A 20,000-nucleotide genomic window follows, 5' to 3' on the forward strand; every position below is an offset into this window, starting at 1 on the left:
CTCTTCTAGCTGCTTGGTCTACCCACTCATTTGAAGATATTCCACAGTGCGAAGGTACCCAACAGAAAGTTAATTTAATGCCCTGTTTTGTCAGTTGGTGAATAATATGTTTTATTTCCATTGTCATCTCTATTCGCTTCTTTGAATTTGGAGATTCTATAGCTTTTAATACTGACTTCGAGTCTACACATAATAGAATTTCACTGACAGTTTTCGGAATGTCTGAAATATAATTTAAGGCCATAAGTATGGCTATAAGTTCAGCTGTGAAAATGGAATATTGTCTACCAATATAGTATAATTTTTCTAATCTAAATGAAGGAATTACAAAAGCCGCTCCTGAATTACCATCTTCTAGAACAGATCCGTCTGTGTATATTTTTAGATAATTAGAATATTGATTTTCTATATGGGAGAGCACTTCAGGTTTTAACAAAAATGGTGACTGGTTCTTGGATAAATCTGTATAATCCATGTCAAAGGTAGCTTTACACTGCTCCCATTCAGGGACTGGTGAAAAAGTAGGTATTTTTGCAATTTGCTTGTCTCTTGATTCCGTAGCACTAATGATATCTGATGCAAATGTATTGATGGATGTCATAGACTGTATCGTCTTAGCTCGTTTAGCAAAATCTTTTTGTGAACTTAAATTAACTTCTTCTTTTGAAAAGGTTTCATATGCTAAAGATTTGATAACGAATTTCGCGGCTGAAGCTTTCCTTTGTTCATCAAGAGATAAAACACCTGCTTCTCTGTAGGTCCCTAAATTTGATGTAAGAATGGGCACACCTAGAGCAAGTTTATAAGCCTTACAATCGATGCTTTGCAGCTTCTTTAACAAATGCAGTGGAGCACTGAAAAATACCTCTTGAGCGTATGTCAAGCGTGAACGTACGAGAGAGGTTGCGAGAGATATCAACGCTTTGGTATCTTGCCCCCAGTGCTGTTTACAAATTATTTTAAGGAAATTTAGACCTTTTCTTGCTTTGTTTAGTATATAGTCAATATGATAATTCCACGAAAGCTTTGAAGAAATATAAACTCCCAAAAATTTAACATATTGTGTATATCTGATGATAGAACCATTTATTGTAAACACAGGGAGCTTTTCTGGGTCTGATCCTGTGTTAAATAGCATCATATTTGTTTTTTCTAAGGACAATGATAAGCCATTTTCCGTCATAAAGTTGCTGATTTTATCAAGTTCCCGCTGGTATATTTTCTTTATGTAATTCAGTGTCCTAGTAGGCGTTTTATTTTTCATTGTCACCTTCATCCATAAACAAATGTCATCAGCAAATTGAACCAAGACTGTATCTTTAGCTAGCTTGCTAGGTAGATCTGCTAATAATATATTGAATAAAATTGGCGAAATTACTGATCCTTGTGGTAACCCCATATGTAATTGTCTGGGGTTTGAGTAGGTGTTTCCTATTCTTACTTGTATAAATCTATCTGATAAGAAACTTCTGATATAATCATACATGTTGCCTGTGATACCGATATTTTTCAGTTTATATAAAAGTCGAGCGTGCCACACTTGGTCGTATGCTTTTTTCACATAAAAAAAGTTGCTAGTACGTTTTTTCGCCTTGCAAACTGTTGCTTTACCTGTGTAGTCAGTTTGACTAGATGTTCTGTGGAGGATCTACCTTTTCTGAAGCCAGCTTGGTTTACAGGAATTACACTATGCTTCTCACAATAATGAACAAGTCTTTTTAGAACAATTTTTTCCATTAGTTTGCATACATGCGATGTTAAGGCAATTGGTCGATAACTGTTTTTATCTGTTCTGCGTTTGCCCTGTTTGTGTATTGGGACAACAATTGATTGTTTCCATACAAGAGGAATGTCACCATCAGACCAACATTTCTTTAAAATTAAGTGTAAGAAATCAGTCAAATTTCCAGGCAAATGTCTCAACATTTCGTTTGAAATTCCGTCTAAACCAACTGCTGTTTTTTTGCTGCTGAGATTTGAGAGACATTCCTTTATTTCATCTGGTGTTATTTCACTATTTATATATAGGTGATTTACGCTCTCTGAACCTTGGAATGTTTCATTTTTCTCTTGGCTTTCTCTGAACTTTCTATTTTCTTCTGACAAACCAGTGATTCTACTGTGATTACCAAACATGTCAGCAAAAACTTCTGCCTTTTCAATATTTGAAGGTAGATCTGTATGGTCCAGTTTAATATGGCACTGTGGGAAATATATTCCATTTTTCATTGTTTTTAGTTTTCCCCATACCTTTTGCATATCTTTGTGATTGAAAACTTCATTTGTGCAGAAAGACGACCAGTACTGCCTTTTCGCTTGTGCGTTAACACTATTTGCTTTATTTTTTAGCCTTTTTCATCTCTAAATGATTTGGGATGGATTGTACTTTTAAGTATATTTTGAATTTTGACTTCTTTTCTTTCTTTGCTGCTTCACAAGCCTCATTCCACCAGATATTACCAGAGTGCTTATGATCTTTAACCGATTTGTACTTGGGTATAGATTCATTTGCAGCGGTGATGACTACATTTGTAAATGTCGAATATAAACTGTTGATGTCTGTATCGTTTATGTTGCAAATTTGAAACGATGAAAGTAAACTTGTGAATTTATCCCAGTTCGCATGTCGGTAATTATATTTTGGGATCTTATCCTCGTTTGGATCTATTGACTGAGGCATTTTAGATTCAAGTCTTATTATAATAGGCAAATGATCACTATTAAGAGTGTCATCCAGTGTATTCCAGTCACATATTGGTGCCAGATCTGGTGAGATTAAAGTGAGATCTATGGCAGTTGCTCTATGACTTGGATTGTCTGGTATCCGTGTTATTCTGCCATCGTTAAGTAGGTATAAAGAAGTATCTACAATGTTTTCAATAAAACGATTGCTAGTGATCGACTGGCAGTCTTTCTCCCAAAATGGCGAGTGTGCATTGAAGTCTCCCGTGATGAGAACTTTTTTGTCCTGGTCTGTCCGTAATGTTCGAATCCACTCAGTATTAAAGTCATTTGGACCCTGAGGTAGGTATACAGAAATGACAGTTAAGAGTGAAGAATTATACTGGACTTTTACAGCACAAGAATGAATATTTGGTATATCTGGTGGAACGGGGCTGGGGCATGGAGTGTACTTGACCCCTTCTCGAATGTATATAGCTGTGCTGATTTTCTCATTGGTATCCACCTTCTGATGTAATGGCGGAAAGTAATAGTGATCAAATTTAGGAAGTTTATCTCGCTTTACATTTAGAGATTGAAGGGCTAGCAACTGGTAATTATGATTCGCCAGATGCTGCACTAAGTGATCACAGTTTGTACCAATAGATCGACAGTTCCACTGAAACACATTTAGGTTGTTGTTGACCGTCATTGCTCGAGAAAGTTCAGTGATTGTCTATTGTTGATCACAGTTCCAAAAAGTTAATTAATTTAACGCAACACAAAAAAATACATTAAACTATAATACCAAAAATAATAATAATAAAGGAATTAAAAAAAAAAAAATATATATATATATATATATATATATAATAATAATAATAATCGGTAGGTTATGAATCAATATACTAAATGAGTATGTACTAATGATTATAGTGTTTAGAACAGAGATAAAATAGTCGAACAGTACACAGCAGAGCGTCCTGGTGTTCACGTGGGAATAAATCAGATCTGAACACAAGTGAAAGTTCTCCTGGTGATCAGTACAATGACCAGTTATGTGTACATAACTACATGCATGTGTATGAATGTGTAGTCTGTGTGTGTGTGTGTGTGTGTGTGTGTGCGCGCGCGCGCGCGCGCACGTCTGTTTATGTATGTTTGTGTGTGCCAATGTGTGCATATGTGTTGAGGATAGCTGTTAGGTACACGTGTGTATTAAAATGTATGTATGCATTGTGTGTGTGTGTGTGTCGCGCGCGTGCACGTCTGTTTATGTATGTTTGTGTGTGCCTATGTGTGCGTATGTGTTGAGGATAGCTGTTAGGTACACGTGTGTATTGAAATGTATGTATGCAGTGTGTGTGTGTGTGTGTGTGTGTGTGTGTGTGTGTGTGTGTGTGTGTGTGTGTGTGTTTAGTCACATTTTGGAATGTGTATGTAACCTTGATGTAATGTGTTATGTAAACAAAAGTGTTCTTGTAAGGCACCAAGAGCAGATTTCTGGATAGTGTGCTATATAAGTATCCATTACTATTATTATTATCATTATCATCATCATCATCATTATTCATCATCATCATCATTATTATTATTATTATTATATACCTCATATACGAAAGCAGATGCATTTTCCCCACGTTCAGATCCCTGTTCTGTACCCACCGTGGTTTGGAGGATGAATGTGCCTGTGCTCTACGTTTCTCACAATTTGTCATCGATGTTATTCGTTGTGTCAGCTGTCCGGCAATTGTTTGCATTGTCTGGACGCGGTGACCGCTTACATGACGATGACCCTTCCATGTGTTTGGAATGGGCTGCGAGAAGCTGTGTGTCCAGTCCTGTTGTACAGATCATCAGTGTGAACACTGTTTTGATAATTTGCATTTGTATTTCTTTTTATCACATCAGATTTCTCTGTGTGAAATTCGGGCTGCTCTCCCCAGGGAGAGCGCGTCGCTACACTACAGCGCCACCCATTTTTTTTTTTTTTTTTTTTTTAAATTCCTGCGTGCAGTTTTTATTTGTTTTTTCCTATCGAAGTGGATTTTTCTACAGAATTTTGCCAGGAACAACCCTTTTTTTTTGCCGTGGGTTCTTTTACGTGTGCTAAGTGCATGTTGCACACGGGACCTCGGTTTATCGTCTCACCCGAATGACTAGCGTCCAGACCACCATTCAAGGTCTAGTGGAGGGGGAGAAAATATCGGCGTATAAGCCGTGATTCGAACCAGCGCGCTCAGATTCTCTCGCTCCCTATGCGGACGCGTTACCTCTAGGCCATCACTCCACCGGTATAGTTTGTTTCCGTCCTCTTCAGGGAGCTCTTTGATATCTGAGGTGTAAAGTTTGTCTCCGCCTGGGGCACTATCTTTCATGTACTTTGCTGTTGCTTCATTCACATGACGTATTATGATATAATCATGGAGTCTTGTCTGCATAAGATTTTAGAGTAACGTATGCCTACCAGCTTTTTTCTTCTCTTTTTTTAATTAATTCTTTCTCTCACAGAGAGAGAGAGAGAGAGAGAGAGGCAGACAGACAGACAGACAGACAGAGGCAGAGAGAGAGATGGAGGGAGGGAGGGAAACAGAGAAAGAAACATCTAATGTTTTCCCTTACACACTGGACAACCATCCACTCTTTCTGTCAACAGATATTAAACAACACATGACAAAACAATGCAAGACAAGACAAGACAAGACAAGGCAAGACAAGACAAGACAAGACAAGGCAAGACAACACAACACAACACAACACAACACAACACAACACCACTCGACACAAAAGTTTCCGAGGAAAACCACTGGAGATTTTGACCAAGGCAGCAAAACAATGGATGGAACGAACTTGCCGAGCAGCTCCTTGTCATTCAAGCACGATAATGTCCCTTCGACAAACCTGCAAGAGTCAAGAGATTTTTATTCCAAAAATTTCCCATGGGGGCACATGGAAAAAAAAAACAAAAACACACACACACACAACAAAATGGTTAAAATGCAAACAATACATGGCGTCAATGCCTGTGGTAGTGTTCTCAGTACATGACAGACTGGTAATTAATTAAATGAAACAATGCGGTGTTTAGATCATTATCTGAACACAAAAGGATCTAATTTCAAATAACCTAATTGTGCAATCAACAATCAACCCGAAGCGTATTAAAATCTTACCAGACAGAATGGTCATTTTTCAAAAATGTTGCACGATAATTTCTATAATTTTAGACAGCTTCAATAAACATGACTTATTCTTTGTCATTAACTGTGACGAGAACTTCAAAGCGTTCGAGTTTCTGTTATGATATGATAAATGTTTTCTATGATGGCTGAAAAAAGAACATGGAAATATGTAACATCACCAAAAATCATTCAAAGTGCACGGTACAAAAGGTTCTCTGGGCGCATTGCTGCTTCCGTCGAAGGCTATAACTGTTTTCACAGGTACTTCTTTATTTCCATCAGGAACGTGGACTGAAAACCAGCGTGACAGATCCAAGAGATGCATTGTTCAATTAACTTGCCGGTGTAGCCAGCGGTAAGCACTTCTTTTCCGAAATCACTTCTCAGGTGTTGTTATGGGCACGTGCCCAGACTCACCCCAGGGATCAAATCCAGAAGTTATGGGCACGTGCCCAGACTCACCCAAACTCACCCCAGGGATCAAATCCAGAAGTTATGGGCACGTGCCCAGACTCACCCAAACTCACCCCAGGGATCAAATCCAGAGGTTATGGGCACGTGCCCAGACTCACCCAAACTCACCCCACGGATCAAATCCAGAAGTTATGGGCACGTGCCCAGACTCACCCAAACTCACCCCAGGGATCAGATCCACAGGTTATAGGCACGTACCCAGACTCACCCAAACTCACCCCAGGGATCAAATCCAGAGGTTATAGGCACGTGCCCAGACTCACCCAAACTCACCCCAGGGATCAAATCCAGAGGTTATGGGCACGTGCCCAGACTCGCCCAAACTCACCCCAGTGATCAAATCCAGAGATTATGGGCACGTACCCAGACTCACCCAAACTCACCCCAGGGATAAAAATCCAGAGGTTATGGGCACGTACCTAAACTCGCCCCCAGGGAGTGAATCAAGACCGACCTATGCCCTTCGTTCAGAACCACTCCCCACAAAATTCTCAGGTTGTCGCAAACGACAAAACGTATCAACTGAAACACATTGTACCTAAATTTGAGGGAGTGGCGGTGGCTTTCGATATGAGCTACATTATCCTGTGCTGTATAAATCATAAATCAGAATGACTACATTGATCTTCGTTGTAGCAATGCAAAACTGTTACAACAGCAAAATATCAATCGGCATGGTCGCACTGACCTCAGCTGTAACCATACAAAATGCTACAAATGCAAATGATATCAAAATGTTTGCATTGAACTTAGATGTAACAATTCAGATTGTTACAATAGCAAAAGACATCGGGGTGTCTGCACTGAACTTAGTTGTTAAATACAAATTGCTACAGTAGCAAAAGACAGAATGTCTGCACTGAAATTCGCTGTAACCATGCAAAACTGTTACAATATCAAAATATAAATGAGAACGTCCTCAAACAAATTATTACAATAGCAATATATATATATATATATATATATCAGAATGCCTGCTTTGACCTTAGCTTTAACTATACAAAACTGTTACAAGAGCAAAGTGTAAATCAGAAATGTCCGCATTGACCCTACCTGTAACTATACAAATTGCTACGAGAGCAAAAGACATCAAAATGTTTGTAATGACCTCAGTTGTAACTATACAAATTGCTACACTGCCCCAGTACAGGTAATCAGAGTGTCCCTTGCTTCGCGAGCGATCAGCACCTCAGGGCTCTCTTTGGCCTTGACCTTGGTCGTCCCCACAGTCACTGTCCAGAATGGTGCTGCTGTCCGGCGTCCAGGTGAAAGGTCGGCAGGTCGTGACCCCACGCTCAGGGGCAGGCAACACGTCCTCCATCCTCCCTCCCCACACCACCACCACCACCCCGTCGCCCGGGCGGCCCACGGAGGGCCGACCACCGCGTCCCACCGTCACCGGGATGACCTCCCCTGGCGTGACGTCCACGTTGCGTCGGGAGTAGCCTCCCCCTCCGCCGCCCCCACCCCCCGACCACCCGGTGGCGCCCCCACCGAAGGCGTCAGCGTTGATGTCCTGGAGGGGAGGAGAGGACGCTTTCGGTTAACCTACTGACCTTGACCTCAAGGGGGAAAGTTCACAGGTCGCTAACCTTGACTGTTGGCCTACTCTGTTGTTGTATTTTAACAGTATGACACACGTGGCATAAAAGTCAATGCGATAACACACTGACCAAGTCCTTAAAAAATACAGTCGTTGCAAAATGTGAAACATTCATATACTTACGAAATGCAAACTCACCTTCCTCACCACTCACCCACTGCAATACATACAGACAAATGCACAGATATATATGTGTGTGTGTGTGTTTGTGTGTGTGTGTGTGTGAGAGAGAGAGAGAGAGAGAGAGAGAGAGAGAGAGAGAAGAGTGTGTGTGTGAGAGAGAGAGAGAGAGAGAGAAAGAGTGTGTGTGCGTGTGTGTGTGTGTGTGTGTGGACAGGCAAACAGAGAGAGACAGAAAAACAGACAGACCAAAAAACAAAAACAAAAACAGATAAAACAGACACAAGCAGCGAAACAGAGTTCAGCATCGCCATCAACAACAACCCCAAGCAGCACTACCACCACCAAAACCATCATCATCATCACCATTACCACCACTGTACGTCATCATCACCATCATCATCATCATCATCATCAACACCACCACCATCATCATCACCACCACCATCATCAACACCACCATCATTATCATCACCACCATCACCATCATCATCACCATCGTCATCACCATCATCATCACCAAAACCATCATCATCATCACCATTACCACCATCGTCATAATCAGCACCATCATCATCATCATCATCATCACCATCATCATCATCACCAAAACCATCATCATCATCATCACCATCATCATCATCGTACGTCGTCATCAGCACCATCATCATCATCACCATCATCATCATCACCATTACCACCATCATCATCATCCGCCCCCCCCCCCCCACTCACCCCAACCTCCCTCCCCACACCTCCCCACACCTCCCCACCCCCCGAAAAATACACCTACCTGTCCAGGTAAGGCCCAGGGCCCCCGGCACCCCCCTCCCCTCTCGTGACACAGGCTGCAGCCGGTGGGGGCGCCACCTGCCCCACAGAACAGGCAGCGCGTGGAGCCTAGAGTGCAGTCCCCTGGCCACGTGCTCTGCCCAGCAGCGCCCCCTCCCAGGCACCGCGAGCTTATCTCCCCTCGTCCTCCGAAATACACGGTGCCGAAGCCGCCCCGCCCTCCTGAAGATCAGTATCAGTATCAGTGGCTCAAGGAGGCGTGACTGCGTTCGGACAAATCCATATACGCTACACTACCTCTGCCTGCCATCCAGATGCCTGACTAGCAGCGTAACCCAACGCGCCTCCTGAAGAACGTGTAGGAAATGCATAGGAGAGGGGCGGATGAATCTTGATACAATAGGACAAGGATATTACTCTTCTTCTTCTTCTTCTTCCTCTTCTTCTTCTTCTTCGTCTTCTTCTTCTTTTTATTACTATTTTTAATTATTATTTTATTATTACATCATCATCATCATCATCATTATCATCATTATTATTATTATCATCATCATTATGTCATTATTATTATTATTACTACTACTACTACTACTACTACTGCTATCACTATTATTATTATCATTATTATCATTATCATCATCATTAGTAGTAGTAGTAGTAGTATCACTATATCATTATTATGATTATTGTGTTTATTAATTTTGTTTATTTACAAGCAACGATTTTCTTTCATTTTTATGTTGTTTTTGATGTAATAGTATGGCATAATACATGAATGCAAGAGCACAGCTGTACATGGAGTTACACATTCATCACGAAACGCTGAGGCGCAAGGTGCTAGAATAAAGAGTACGGTATTACACAGGGCAAGCATTTCCTGTTTCAGCTTCAGTTTCTGAAGGAGGTGTCACTCCGTTCTGACAAATCCATATACGCTACACTCCATCTGCTAGGCAGATGCCTCCGAGCAGCATAACCCAATGCGCTCAGTCAGGTCTTGAGTGCATGAATGTATAGATGTGTACCTGTCAGAAAGGATTTCTACTGCAGACTGTAGCCAGAGGACAAAACGTGCTGCCGTGGAGTGGATTTCTTCTGCAGACTGTAGCCAGAGGACAAAACTCTTGCTGCCGTGGATTGTTTTTTCAGTGCGGCCAAGTGCGTGCTGCACACGGGACCTCGGTTTATCGTCTCATCCGAATGACTAGACGCTCAGTTTGATTTGACCGTCAAACTTGGGAGAAAGGGAGAGAGCGGGATTCGAACCCATCGCCGTCACGGACTCTCTGTATTGGCAGATGAGCGTCTTAACCATTCTGCCACGCGCGTGCGCACACACACACACACACACACACACACACACACACACACACACACACTACACGTCTAGTTTCATTGTTTTGTCCCCAATCTGTCCGCCAAGAGGGCTTTAACACAGTCGGAGCTGGCATGATCCCCAATGGCCAACATAACTTCCAACGCTACAACACTAGGACCAAAAGCTAGTGCAATCTTGCCTCCTAGTTTGAGATTCACAGTCGTTCACGAAACACCCAGCTGAAGACAAACTCCCACTGGAGTGGAGAAAGCACTGACCACACAGCTCTGATGACTTTGCTGTTGGCCCAGCTGTAATCACAACAGTCAGCCCCATGTCACAGCGCTTGACTTCACGCCCACTGTTCAGGTTTCAAGGTGTCACTGCGTTCGGACTAATCCATAGGCTCTACACCATAATGTTTGCCATGTAGAAGCCTGACGAGCAGCGTAACTCAACGCGCTTAGTGTGGCCTTGAGAAAATTCATCGATTGATTGACTGACTGAATTGACTACTACTACTACTACTACTACTACTAATAATAATAATAAAACAAATGAATAGACAAACAAATAAATGAAACTAACACTAGTAGTAGTAGCAGCAGCAGTAGTAGTAGTAGCAGCAGCAGCAGCAGCAGCAGTAGTAGTAGTAGTAGCAGCAGCAGCAGCAGCAGTAGTAGTAGTAGTGGTAGCAGCAGCAGCAGCAGTAGTAGTAGTAGTAGTAGTAGAATGAACAATAATAAACTATTAATATAAAAAAAAAATTTAATATGCAGATAAACAAATAAAGAAAGAAAGAAAGAAATAGAACAACAAATAAATAACATATAGATAAAGAAAGATAGAAAGAAAGACGGAAAGAAAACAACAAAGAAAGAAAGAAACGAACAAGAAAGAAAGAAAAGATTGATGAATCACCCACACACCCACACACCCACTTCCACCCCCCACCCCCTCCCCCACCTCCCCACACCCCCCCACCCAAAGCTGACCGGCGTGCAGTGTCCCCCCGGCACCTCCAGCCGCCCTCAGGTGCCTGCCGAAGCGACTGGTGCCCCCGTTCCCGGCCCTCGCCAAGTCGGCGAAGTTCGCGCTGCACGCGTGCATGCCCCCTCCCCCGGCGCCTATGGCCACCACGTCAAGGTACGTCACGCCGCGAGGCACCACGAAGTTGGTGGAGGTCGTCAGCACCACATAAAAGCCCAGGCGTCGTGACGTCACCACGTTGTAGGACATTGCTGTGGATTACAAGAGGGGCAGGGGGCGGGGGTAGGTGGGGGCAGGGGGGCGCGGGGAGGGGGGGGTGGGGGTGGGTTCAAAACAATGATAAAAAATAATTTTGAAAAAAAGGGGGTGGGGGGGGGCGCAGGGGGTTACATGTGGTTAGTTTCACACACACACGTACGCACACACACACACACACACACACACACACACACACACAACTGACATTACAAAATTGCCTTGTACTGTTTTGTGTTGCGTTGTGTTGCAATATATTGTTTTGTGTTGTGTTATCTTGTGTTCCGTTGTGTTGCAATACATTGTGTTGTGTTGTGTTATCTTGTGTTGCGTTGTGTTGCAATACATTGTGTTGTGTTGTGTTATCTTGTGTTGCGTTGTGTTGCAATACATTGTGTTGTGTTGCGTTGTGTTGTGTTGTGTTGCAATACATTGTGTTGTGTTGTGTTATCTTGTGTTGCGTTGTGTTGCAATACATTGTGTTGTGTTATCTTGTGTTGCGTTGTGTTGCAATACATTGTGTTGTGTTGTGTTGTGTTGTGTTATCTTGTGTTGCGTTGTGTTGCAATATATTGTTTTGTGTTGTGTTATCTTGTGTTCCGTTGTGTTGCAATACATTGTGTTGTGTTGTGTTGTGTTGCGTTGTGTTGCAATATATTGTTTTGTGTTGTGTTATCTTGTGTTCCGTTGTGTTGCAATACATTGTGTTGTGTTATCTTGTGTTGCGCTGTGTTGCAATACATTGTGTTGTGTTGTGTTGTGTTGCGTTGTGTTGCAATACATTGTGTTGTGTTGTGTTGTGTTGCGTTGTGTTGCAATACATTGTGTTGTGTTATCTTGTGTTGCGTTGTGTTGCAATACATTGTGTTGTGTTGTGTTGTGTTGTGTTGCGTTGTGTTGTGTTATCTTGTGTTGCGTTGTGTTGCAATACATTGTGTTGTGTTATCTTGTGTTGCGTTGTGTTGCAATACATTGTGTTGTGTTGTGTTGTGTTGTGTTGCGTTGTGTTGTGTTATCTTGTGTTGCGTTGTGTTGCAATACATTGTGTTGTGTTATCTTGTGTTGCGTTGTGTTGCAATACATTGTGTTGTGTTGTGTTGTGTTGTGTTGCGTTGTGTTGTGTTATCTTGTGTTGCGTTGTGTTGCAATACATTGTGTTGTGTTGTGTTGTGTTGTGTTGTGTTGTGTTATCTTGTGTTGCGTTGTGTTGCAATACATTGTGTTGTGTTGTGTTGTGTTGTGTTGTGTTGTGTTGCGTTGTGTTGTGTTGCGTTGTGTTGCAATACGTTGTGTTGTGTTGTGTTGTGTTGTGTTGTGTTGTGTTGTGTTGTGTTGCGTTGTGTTGCGTTGTGTTGCAATACGCTGTGTTGTGTTGTGTTGTGTTGTGTTGTGTTGTGTTGTGTTGCAATACGTTGTGTTGTGTTGTGTTGTGTTGTGTTGTGTTGTGTTGTGTTGTGTTGCGTTGCGTTGTGTTGTGTTGTGTTGTGTTGTGTTGTGTTGTGTTGCGTTGTGTTGCAATACGTTGTGTTGTGTTGTGTTGTGTTGTGTTGCGTTGTGTTGCAATACGTTGTGTTGTGTTGTGTTGTGTTGTGTTGTGTTGTGTTGTGTTGTGTTGTGTTTCTGTCACAACAGATTTCTCTGCATGAAACTCAGGCTGCTTTCTCCGCCACCTTTCCTTATATTTCTGTATGCTTTTCCTGTCAAAGTGGGTGGGGTTTTTTGTTGTTTTTCGTTTTGTTTTTGTTTTTTTACCACAAAAAAAATTGCCAGGGACAACCATCTTGTTGCCATAGGTTCTTTTACGTGCGCTATACACATACCAAATTACGGGGCTTTGATTTCTCGTCTCACAAGAATAACTAACACCCAGACTACTACTCAAAGTCCAGTGGAAGGCGGAGTGAAAATCGTGGTGTGTATATTAATTCCGTTATCATCAATGCTGCACGTGAAATTCAGGCTGCTCATTACTGGTAGGGAGAGCGCCTCATTACTAACAGTGACGCCATCTACCCCCATTCAAAAAAAAAGAAAGAAATATATAAACAGTAGTAGAAGAAGAAAAATTATGATAATGATGATGACGATGATGATGATAACAACAACGACAAAAATGATAATTATGATAATAATGATAATAATCAGAAAAAGGAAAGAAAGAAACATGTTTATTGTCTCTTGTTTTTGTTTTTTGTTTTGTTTTTTGTTGTTTTTGTTGTTGTTGTTTGTTTGTTTGTTTTATTGGGTTGTTTGGGGGGTTTTCATTCAAGAAGCATGGTATTGAAATCCATTGGGTGTATACTCTGTCTGTCATCTGGTATATGGCCTTTTTCGTGCTTGTCTTAGTATTCGGAGTATGTAATATAAATAATAATTTTCCTTGAATGAATCTACGCAGTTGTCTTCCTTCGGTCAAATGGATTCTTCCACGTCATTGTGCCAGGAACAAAGTGTCATGATGTCGATGATACGTTCACATCTGCTGTGAGCATACTGCACACTCCAGGACTCAGATTACTACTTCACTCGAAAGTCTGAAACCTACAGCACAGTCAACGGTAGGGAGAAGGTCAAGTGGAGAGACAGAGACAGAGAGAAAGACACACAGAGAGACAGAGAGATGGGAAGAAATGAGAAAAGAAAAAGAAAAGACGAAAGGAAGACACAGAGAGAGGAGGAGGGGAGGGGCAAAGACAGACAGACAGAGACAGAGACAGACAGAGACAGAGAGACACACACAGAGAGAGACAGGGGGACACAGAGAGAGAGACAGACACGGAGAGAGACAGAGAGAGTGAGAGAGAGAGACAGAGAGAGACACACAGAGAGAGACACAGAGAAAGTCAAACAGACACAGAGAGAGACAGAGAGAGTGAGAGAGAGACAGAGAGAGACACACAGAGACACAGAGAGAGACAGAGAGAGAGAGAGGCAAGGACAGACACAGAAAGAGAGAGACACAGAGAGAGGCAAAGACAGACACAGAGAGAGAGAGACACAGAGAGAGAGAGACAAAGACAGAGAGAGAGAGAGAGAGAGAGAGACAAAGACAGACAGAGAGAGAGATGCTAAAACCCTGGTCGTTGTTTTTGTCGACCCTCATATCAATTTTAGTCTACTGTCCACAAAGCCACCACTCCACTCTGTGTGGTCTGAAAGAGGAAGGAAAGAAGGAAGAAAAAAAAAGACATGACAAAAAAAAGAAAGAAAGAAAAGGAAAGAGAGAATTTTAAAAGGAAAAGGAAGAAAGAAAAGAGAAAGATTTAAAAAATAAAAGAAAGAAAAAAGAAATAAAGGAAAGAAAAAGGAAAACATAAGAAGAAAGAACATTGAAGGGAAGGAAAGAAAAATGGAAAAGAGAGAGAAAGAGAGATGGGAAGAAATGAGAAAAGAAAAAGAAAAGACGAAAGGAAGAAATTTGAAAAAAAAAAAAAAAGGAAACAAATAAAGAACGAACGAACGAAAACAAACAAAAGACAGACAAAACTGCAAACAGATAGACAGACAGTCTGACAGACATACAGACAGACAGTCTGACAGACATACAGACAGACAGTCGCAGAGAACAATTTGCAAAACGAACAATTCAAAAGAGACACGTTAGAACAATCGGGACGAAGATTCGAACCCCTTACCCCACAAACACTGAGGCTCTGGTGCCCACGCTCCGTTGTCACACCGTGACGTGAAAGTACGGCGTCCGGTCCTGCGCTCCCCGTAACCAGGGTAACACTCCACGCTGATGACCTCATCAAATATGACGTAAGCACGGGACCTCAGCGTCAGCACCTGGCCGTTCTGAACCTGTGGGACCCTGCAAATACCTGAAGGGCCAGAAATCTGTCAACCTGTGGGACCCTGCAAATACCTGAAGGGCCAGAAATCTGTCAACGTGTGGGACCCTGCAAATACCTGAAGGGCCAGAAATCTGTCAACGTGTGGGACCCTGCAAATACCTGAAGGGCCAGAAATCTGTCAACGTGTGGGACCCTGCAAATATCTGAAGGGCCAGAAATCTGTCAACGTGTGGGACCCTGCAAATATCTGAAGGGCCAGAAATCTTTCAACGTGTGGGACCCTGCAAATATCTGAAGGGCCAGAAATCTGTCAACGTGTGGGACCCTGCAAATATCTGAAGGGCCAGAAATCTGTCAACGTGTGGGACCCTGCAAATACCTGAAGGGCCAGAAATCTGTCAACGTGTGGGACCCTGCAAATACCTGAAGGGCCAGAAATCTGTCAACGTGTGGGACCCTGCAAATATCTGAAGGGCCAGAAATCTGTCAACGTGTGGGACCCTGCAAATACCTGAAGGGCCAGAAATCTGTCAACGTGTGGGACCCTGCAAATATCTGAAGGGCCAGAAATCTGTCAACGTGTGGGACCCTGCAAATATCTGAAGGGCCAGAAATCTGTCAACGTGTGGGACCCTGCAAATACCTGAAGGGCCAGAAATCTGTCAACGTGTGGGACCCTGCAAATACCTGAAGGGCCAGAATTCTGTCAACATGTGGGACCCTGCAAATACCTGAAGGGCCAGAAATCTGTCAACGTGTGGGACCCTGCAAATACCTGAAGGGCCCGAAATCTGTCAACATGTACACGGTTCATGTCAGGGATAAGTCAACATGTTCACGGTTTATATCAGGGATAAATCAACATGTGCACAGTTTGGAATCTCCCGTCGGACCGACGGACGAGTAGGCAGACAGGCTTATCTGTCGGTGTGTGTCCTCATATGGGAAAAGAGGTCGATTGTGGATGCGCAGCACTTCCTACAGGTGTTGCAAGGGAAAACGCCTCCAGAAGTTGAGCCCTGTTTCCTTCGCTCACGCTTCTCCTTAATTGCCAGTGTTCTCACAGCATCCTGCAGCGAGAGCGCTATAGGGCATCAGTTTCCCAGGAAGCGATTTCTATGTCACAGGCTTTGAGGTTTGTCTTCAAGGTGTCCTTGAAGCGCTTGCAGGGTCTTCCAAATTCGCGGTGGCCTTCCTTCAGCTGGCCATACAAAAGCATCTTGGGATCCTGCTGTCTGTCATGCGGACAACGTGTCCTGTCCAGCGTGGCTGGCGCTGGATCAACAGGCTTTCGATGCTGGGCAGGCCGCTCCTCTCTAGAACCTGGAGGTTGGAGACCCTGTCTTGCCACTTTATGTCGAGGATCTCTGGTGAAACTGCTCAAGTTGTTGAATGTGACGGCGATACGTCGTCCATGTTTCACAGCAGTATAATAAGGTGGTCAGCACAACAGCTCTGTAGGTTTTCATTTTGGTGCTGAGCCTGATGCCTTTGTTGTTCCACTGTACACAGTTTATATCAGGGATAAGTCAACATGTACACAGTTTATATCAGGGATCAGTCAACATGTACACGGTTTATATCAGGGATCAGTCAACATGTACACGGCTTATATCAGGGATCAGTCAACATGTACACTGTTTATATCAGGGATCAGTCAACATGTACACGGTTTATATCAGGGATCAGTCAACATGTACACTGTTTATATCAGGGATGTCAACATGTGCACGGTTTATATCAGGGATGTCAACATGTGCACGGTTTATATCAGGGATCAGTCAACATGCACACGGTTTATATCAGGGATGTCAACATGTACACGGTTTATATCAGGGATCAGTCAACATGTACACGGCTTATATCAGGGATCAGTCAACATGTACACGGTTTCTATCAGGGATCAGTCAACATGTACACGGTTTATATCAGGGATCAGTCAACGTGTACACGGTTTATATCAGGGATAAGTCAACGTGGACACAGTTTATATCAGGGATGTCAACATGTACACGGTTTATATCAGGGATCAGTCAACATGTACACGGTTTATATCAGGGATGTCAACATGTGCACGTTTTATATCAGGGATGTCAACATGCACACGGTTTATATCAGGGATGTCAACATGTAAACGGTTTATATTAGGGATCAGTCAACATGTACACTGTTTATATCAGGGATCAGTCAACATGTACACAGTTTATATCAGGGATCAGTCAACATGTACACGGTTTATATCAGGGATCAGTCAACATGTACACTGTTTATATCAGGGATCAGTCAACATGTACACGGTTTATATCAGGGATAAGTCAACGTGTACACGGTTTATATCAGGGATGTCAACATGTACACAGTTTATATCAGGGATAAGTCAACGTGTACGCGGTTTATATCAGGGTTAAATCAACGTGCACACAGTTTATATCAGGGATAAGTCAACATGCACACAGTTTATATCAGGGATAAGTCAACATGTACACAGTTTATATCAGGGATCAGTCAACATGTACACAGTTTATATCAGGGATAAGTCAACGTGTACACGGTTTATATCAGGGATGTCAACATGTACACAGTTTATATCAGGGATAAGTGAACATGTACACGGTTTATATCAGGGTTAAATCAACGTGCACACAGTTTATATCAGGGATAAGTCAACATGCACACAGTTTATATCAGGGATAAGTCAACATGTACACGGTTTATATCAGGGATCAGTCAACATGTACACTGTTTATATCAGGGATCAGTCAACATGTACACAGTTTATATCAGGGATAAGTCAACGTGTACACGGTTTATATCAGGGATGTCAACATGTACACAGTTTATATCAGGGATAAGTGAACATGTACACGGTTTATATCAGGGTTAAATCAACGTGCACACAGTTTATATCAGGGATAAGTCAACATGCACACAGTTTATATCAGGGATAAGTCAACATGTACACAGTTTATATCAGGGATCAGTCAACATGTACACAGTTTATATCAGGGATAAGTCAACGTGTACACGGTTTATATCAGGGATGTCAACATGTACACAGTTTATATCAGGGATCAGTCAACATGTACACAGTTTATATCAGGGATAAGTCAACGTGTACATGGTTTATATCAGGGATAAGTCAACGTGTACACACAGTATGTAACAGAAATCAGTCACAACGTACACAGTTTATATCAGGAATTTGTCATAATGTAGACAGTTTGTATCAATTAGTCATAATGTACACAGTTTATATCAGGAATTAGTCGGTCAACATGTACATAGTTCATATCAGGAGTAAGTCGAAATGTACATAGTTTATATCTTAGGTAAGTCAAAATGGCACATTTTATACCAGGTATAAACCACGGTGGACACAGTTTTTTTCAAGAATAGGTCAAAATGTACATAGTTTATATCAGGGATAAGTCAAAATGACACATTTCATACCAGGTATAAGCCACAGTGGACACAGATTTTATCAAGAATAAGTCATAATGTACATAGTTTATATCAGGGATAAGTCAAAATGGCACATTTTATATCTTAGGTAAGTCAAAATGGCACAGTTGTTGTGTTTTTTTATCAAGGATAGGTCCAAATGTACATAGTCTAGGCTATTCCAGTCTTGAATAAAAGCTTATTTGTGTTTGCCCATTTCTTCTGTCTTTGCTGCTATGTGCACATGTCAGATGATCAGTATAAGGACAGGCCCGGCGTTTCGTTTTTCGAGGAAGTGTCTGGGTTTTTTCCAATGTACCTTTTATTTACCTGTGTGCTAGCTGAATCGGTAGCGTAAGCAGCACGGACTTGAAGTTGTGTACCTTGTGAATGGAGAGAGTTACCACTCTTTACTATTTGTTAATTATTGCTGCTGCTACTACTACTACACAATGAATAGTACCCAGAGGGACAGCGAACAGGCAGCGTGCACTCACCCTTTTCTTGTAGGACGCTCTCAATGGCGTCAACCACTGACAAACATTCCCGTGACGTCACAGCAGCGTCATGACGGCATGGATCACGTGATCCCTGGCCCGCAGAGCCATCCTCTTGGGGCTCTGCCAGTAACAACATGACGATGATGACGACGACGATGATAATGATGATGAAAAAAAAAAGTTCATTTAAAAAAAAAATTCACTGAAGATATAAACATTATTCATCTCTATCTCTCTTTTTTTTCTTCCTCCTTTTTTTTTTTTTTTAAACTTTCTCGTTCATACCGCCACTATTTATTTCTCTGTTACCGTACCATTACTGGTATGGAGAAAGACCCACGTGAAACACCACCAGTCGATGGAAGAAGCGAACAGTCAATGCAGAATACGAACAGTCGGTGTAAAATTAGAATACAAACAGCCATTGCAAAATAGGAACAGCCATTGCTTTTCTCCTCCTTCTTCTTCTTCTCCTCCTTCTTCTTCTTCTGCGTTCGTCAGTTGCAAGTCTCACGTTTACTGACATGTACGAGTGGGTTTTTTCGGGGGGGTGCGGGGGGGGGGGGTTACCTGAATTATAGCTTTTACCCCGCCATGCAGGCAGCCATACTCCGTTTTGGGGTATGCATGCTGGGCATGTTCTTGTTTCCATAACCCGCCGAACGCTGACATGGAATACGGAACATTTAACGAGCGCATTTGATCTTCTGCATACCCGTACACACACGAAGGGGGTTCAGGCACTAGCAGGTCTGCACGTTATTGACCTGGGAGATGGGAAAATTCTCCACCCTTTACCCACCACGGTTAAGGTACGTGACAGGGATTCGAACCTGGAACCGTTCGTCTGTTGTGTCCGTCAGCCAA

The 20,000-nt window shown here is 42.4% G+C and overlaps 1 protein-coding gene across 1 annotated transcript in view; it reads right to left on the minus strand.

Moving 5' to 3' along the window:
• Positions 1–5,631: 5,631 nt before the first annotated feature.
• LOC143291496 (uncharacterized) overlaps positions 5,632–20,000 on the minus strand; it is a 15,725-nt gene continuing 1,356 nt past the window's right edge. The window contains exons 3-7 of the mRNA XM_076601377.1: positions 19,131–19,253; positions 15,031–15,219; positions 11,146–11,391; positions 8,834–9,054; positions 5,632–7,833 (exon numbers count right to left, since the gene is read on the minus strand). Of these exons, the coding sequence (XP_076457492.1) occupies positions 7,507–7,833; positions 8,834–9,054; positions 11,146–11,391; positions 15,031–15,219; positions 19,131–19,253 (1,106 nt within the window). The 3' untranslated portion in view covers positions 5,632–7,506. The remainder of the gene's footprint in view (positions 7,834–8,833; positions 9,055–11,145; positions 11,392–15,030; positions 15,220–19,130; positions 19,254–20,000) is intronic.

This window comes from Babylonia areolata, chromosome 17, assembly GCF_041734735.1.
Source record: "Babylonia areolata isolate BAREFJ2019XMU chromosome 17, ASM4173473v1, whole genome shotgun sequence".
Lineage (NCBI taxonomy): Eukaryota > Metazoa > Mollusca > Gastropoda > Neogastropoda > Buccinidae > Babylonia > Babylonia areolata.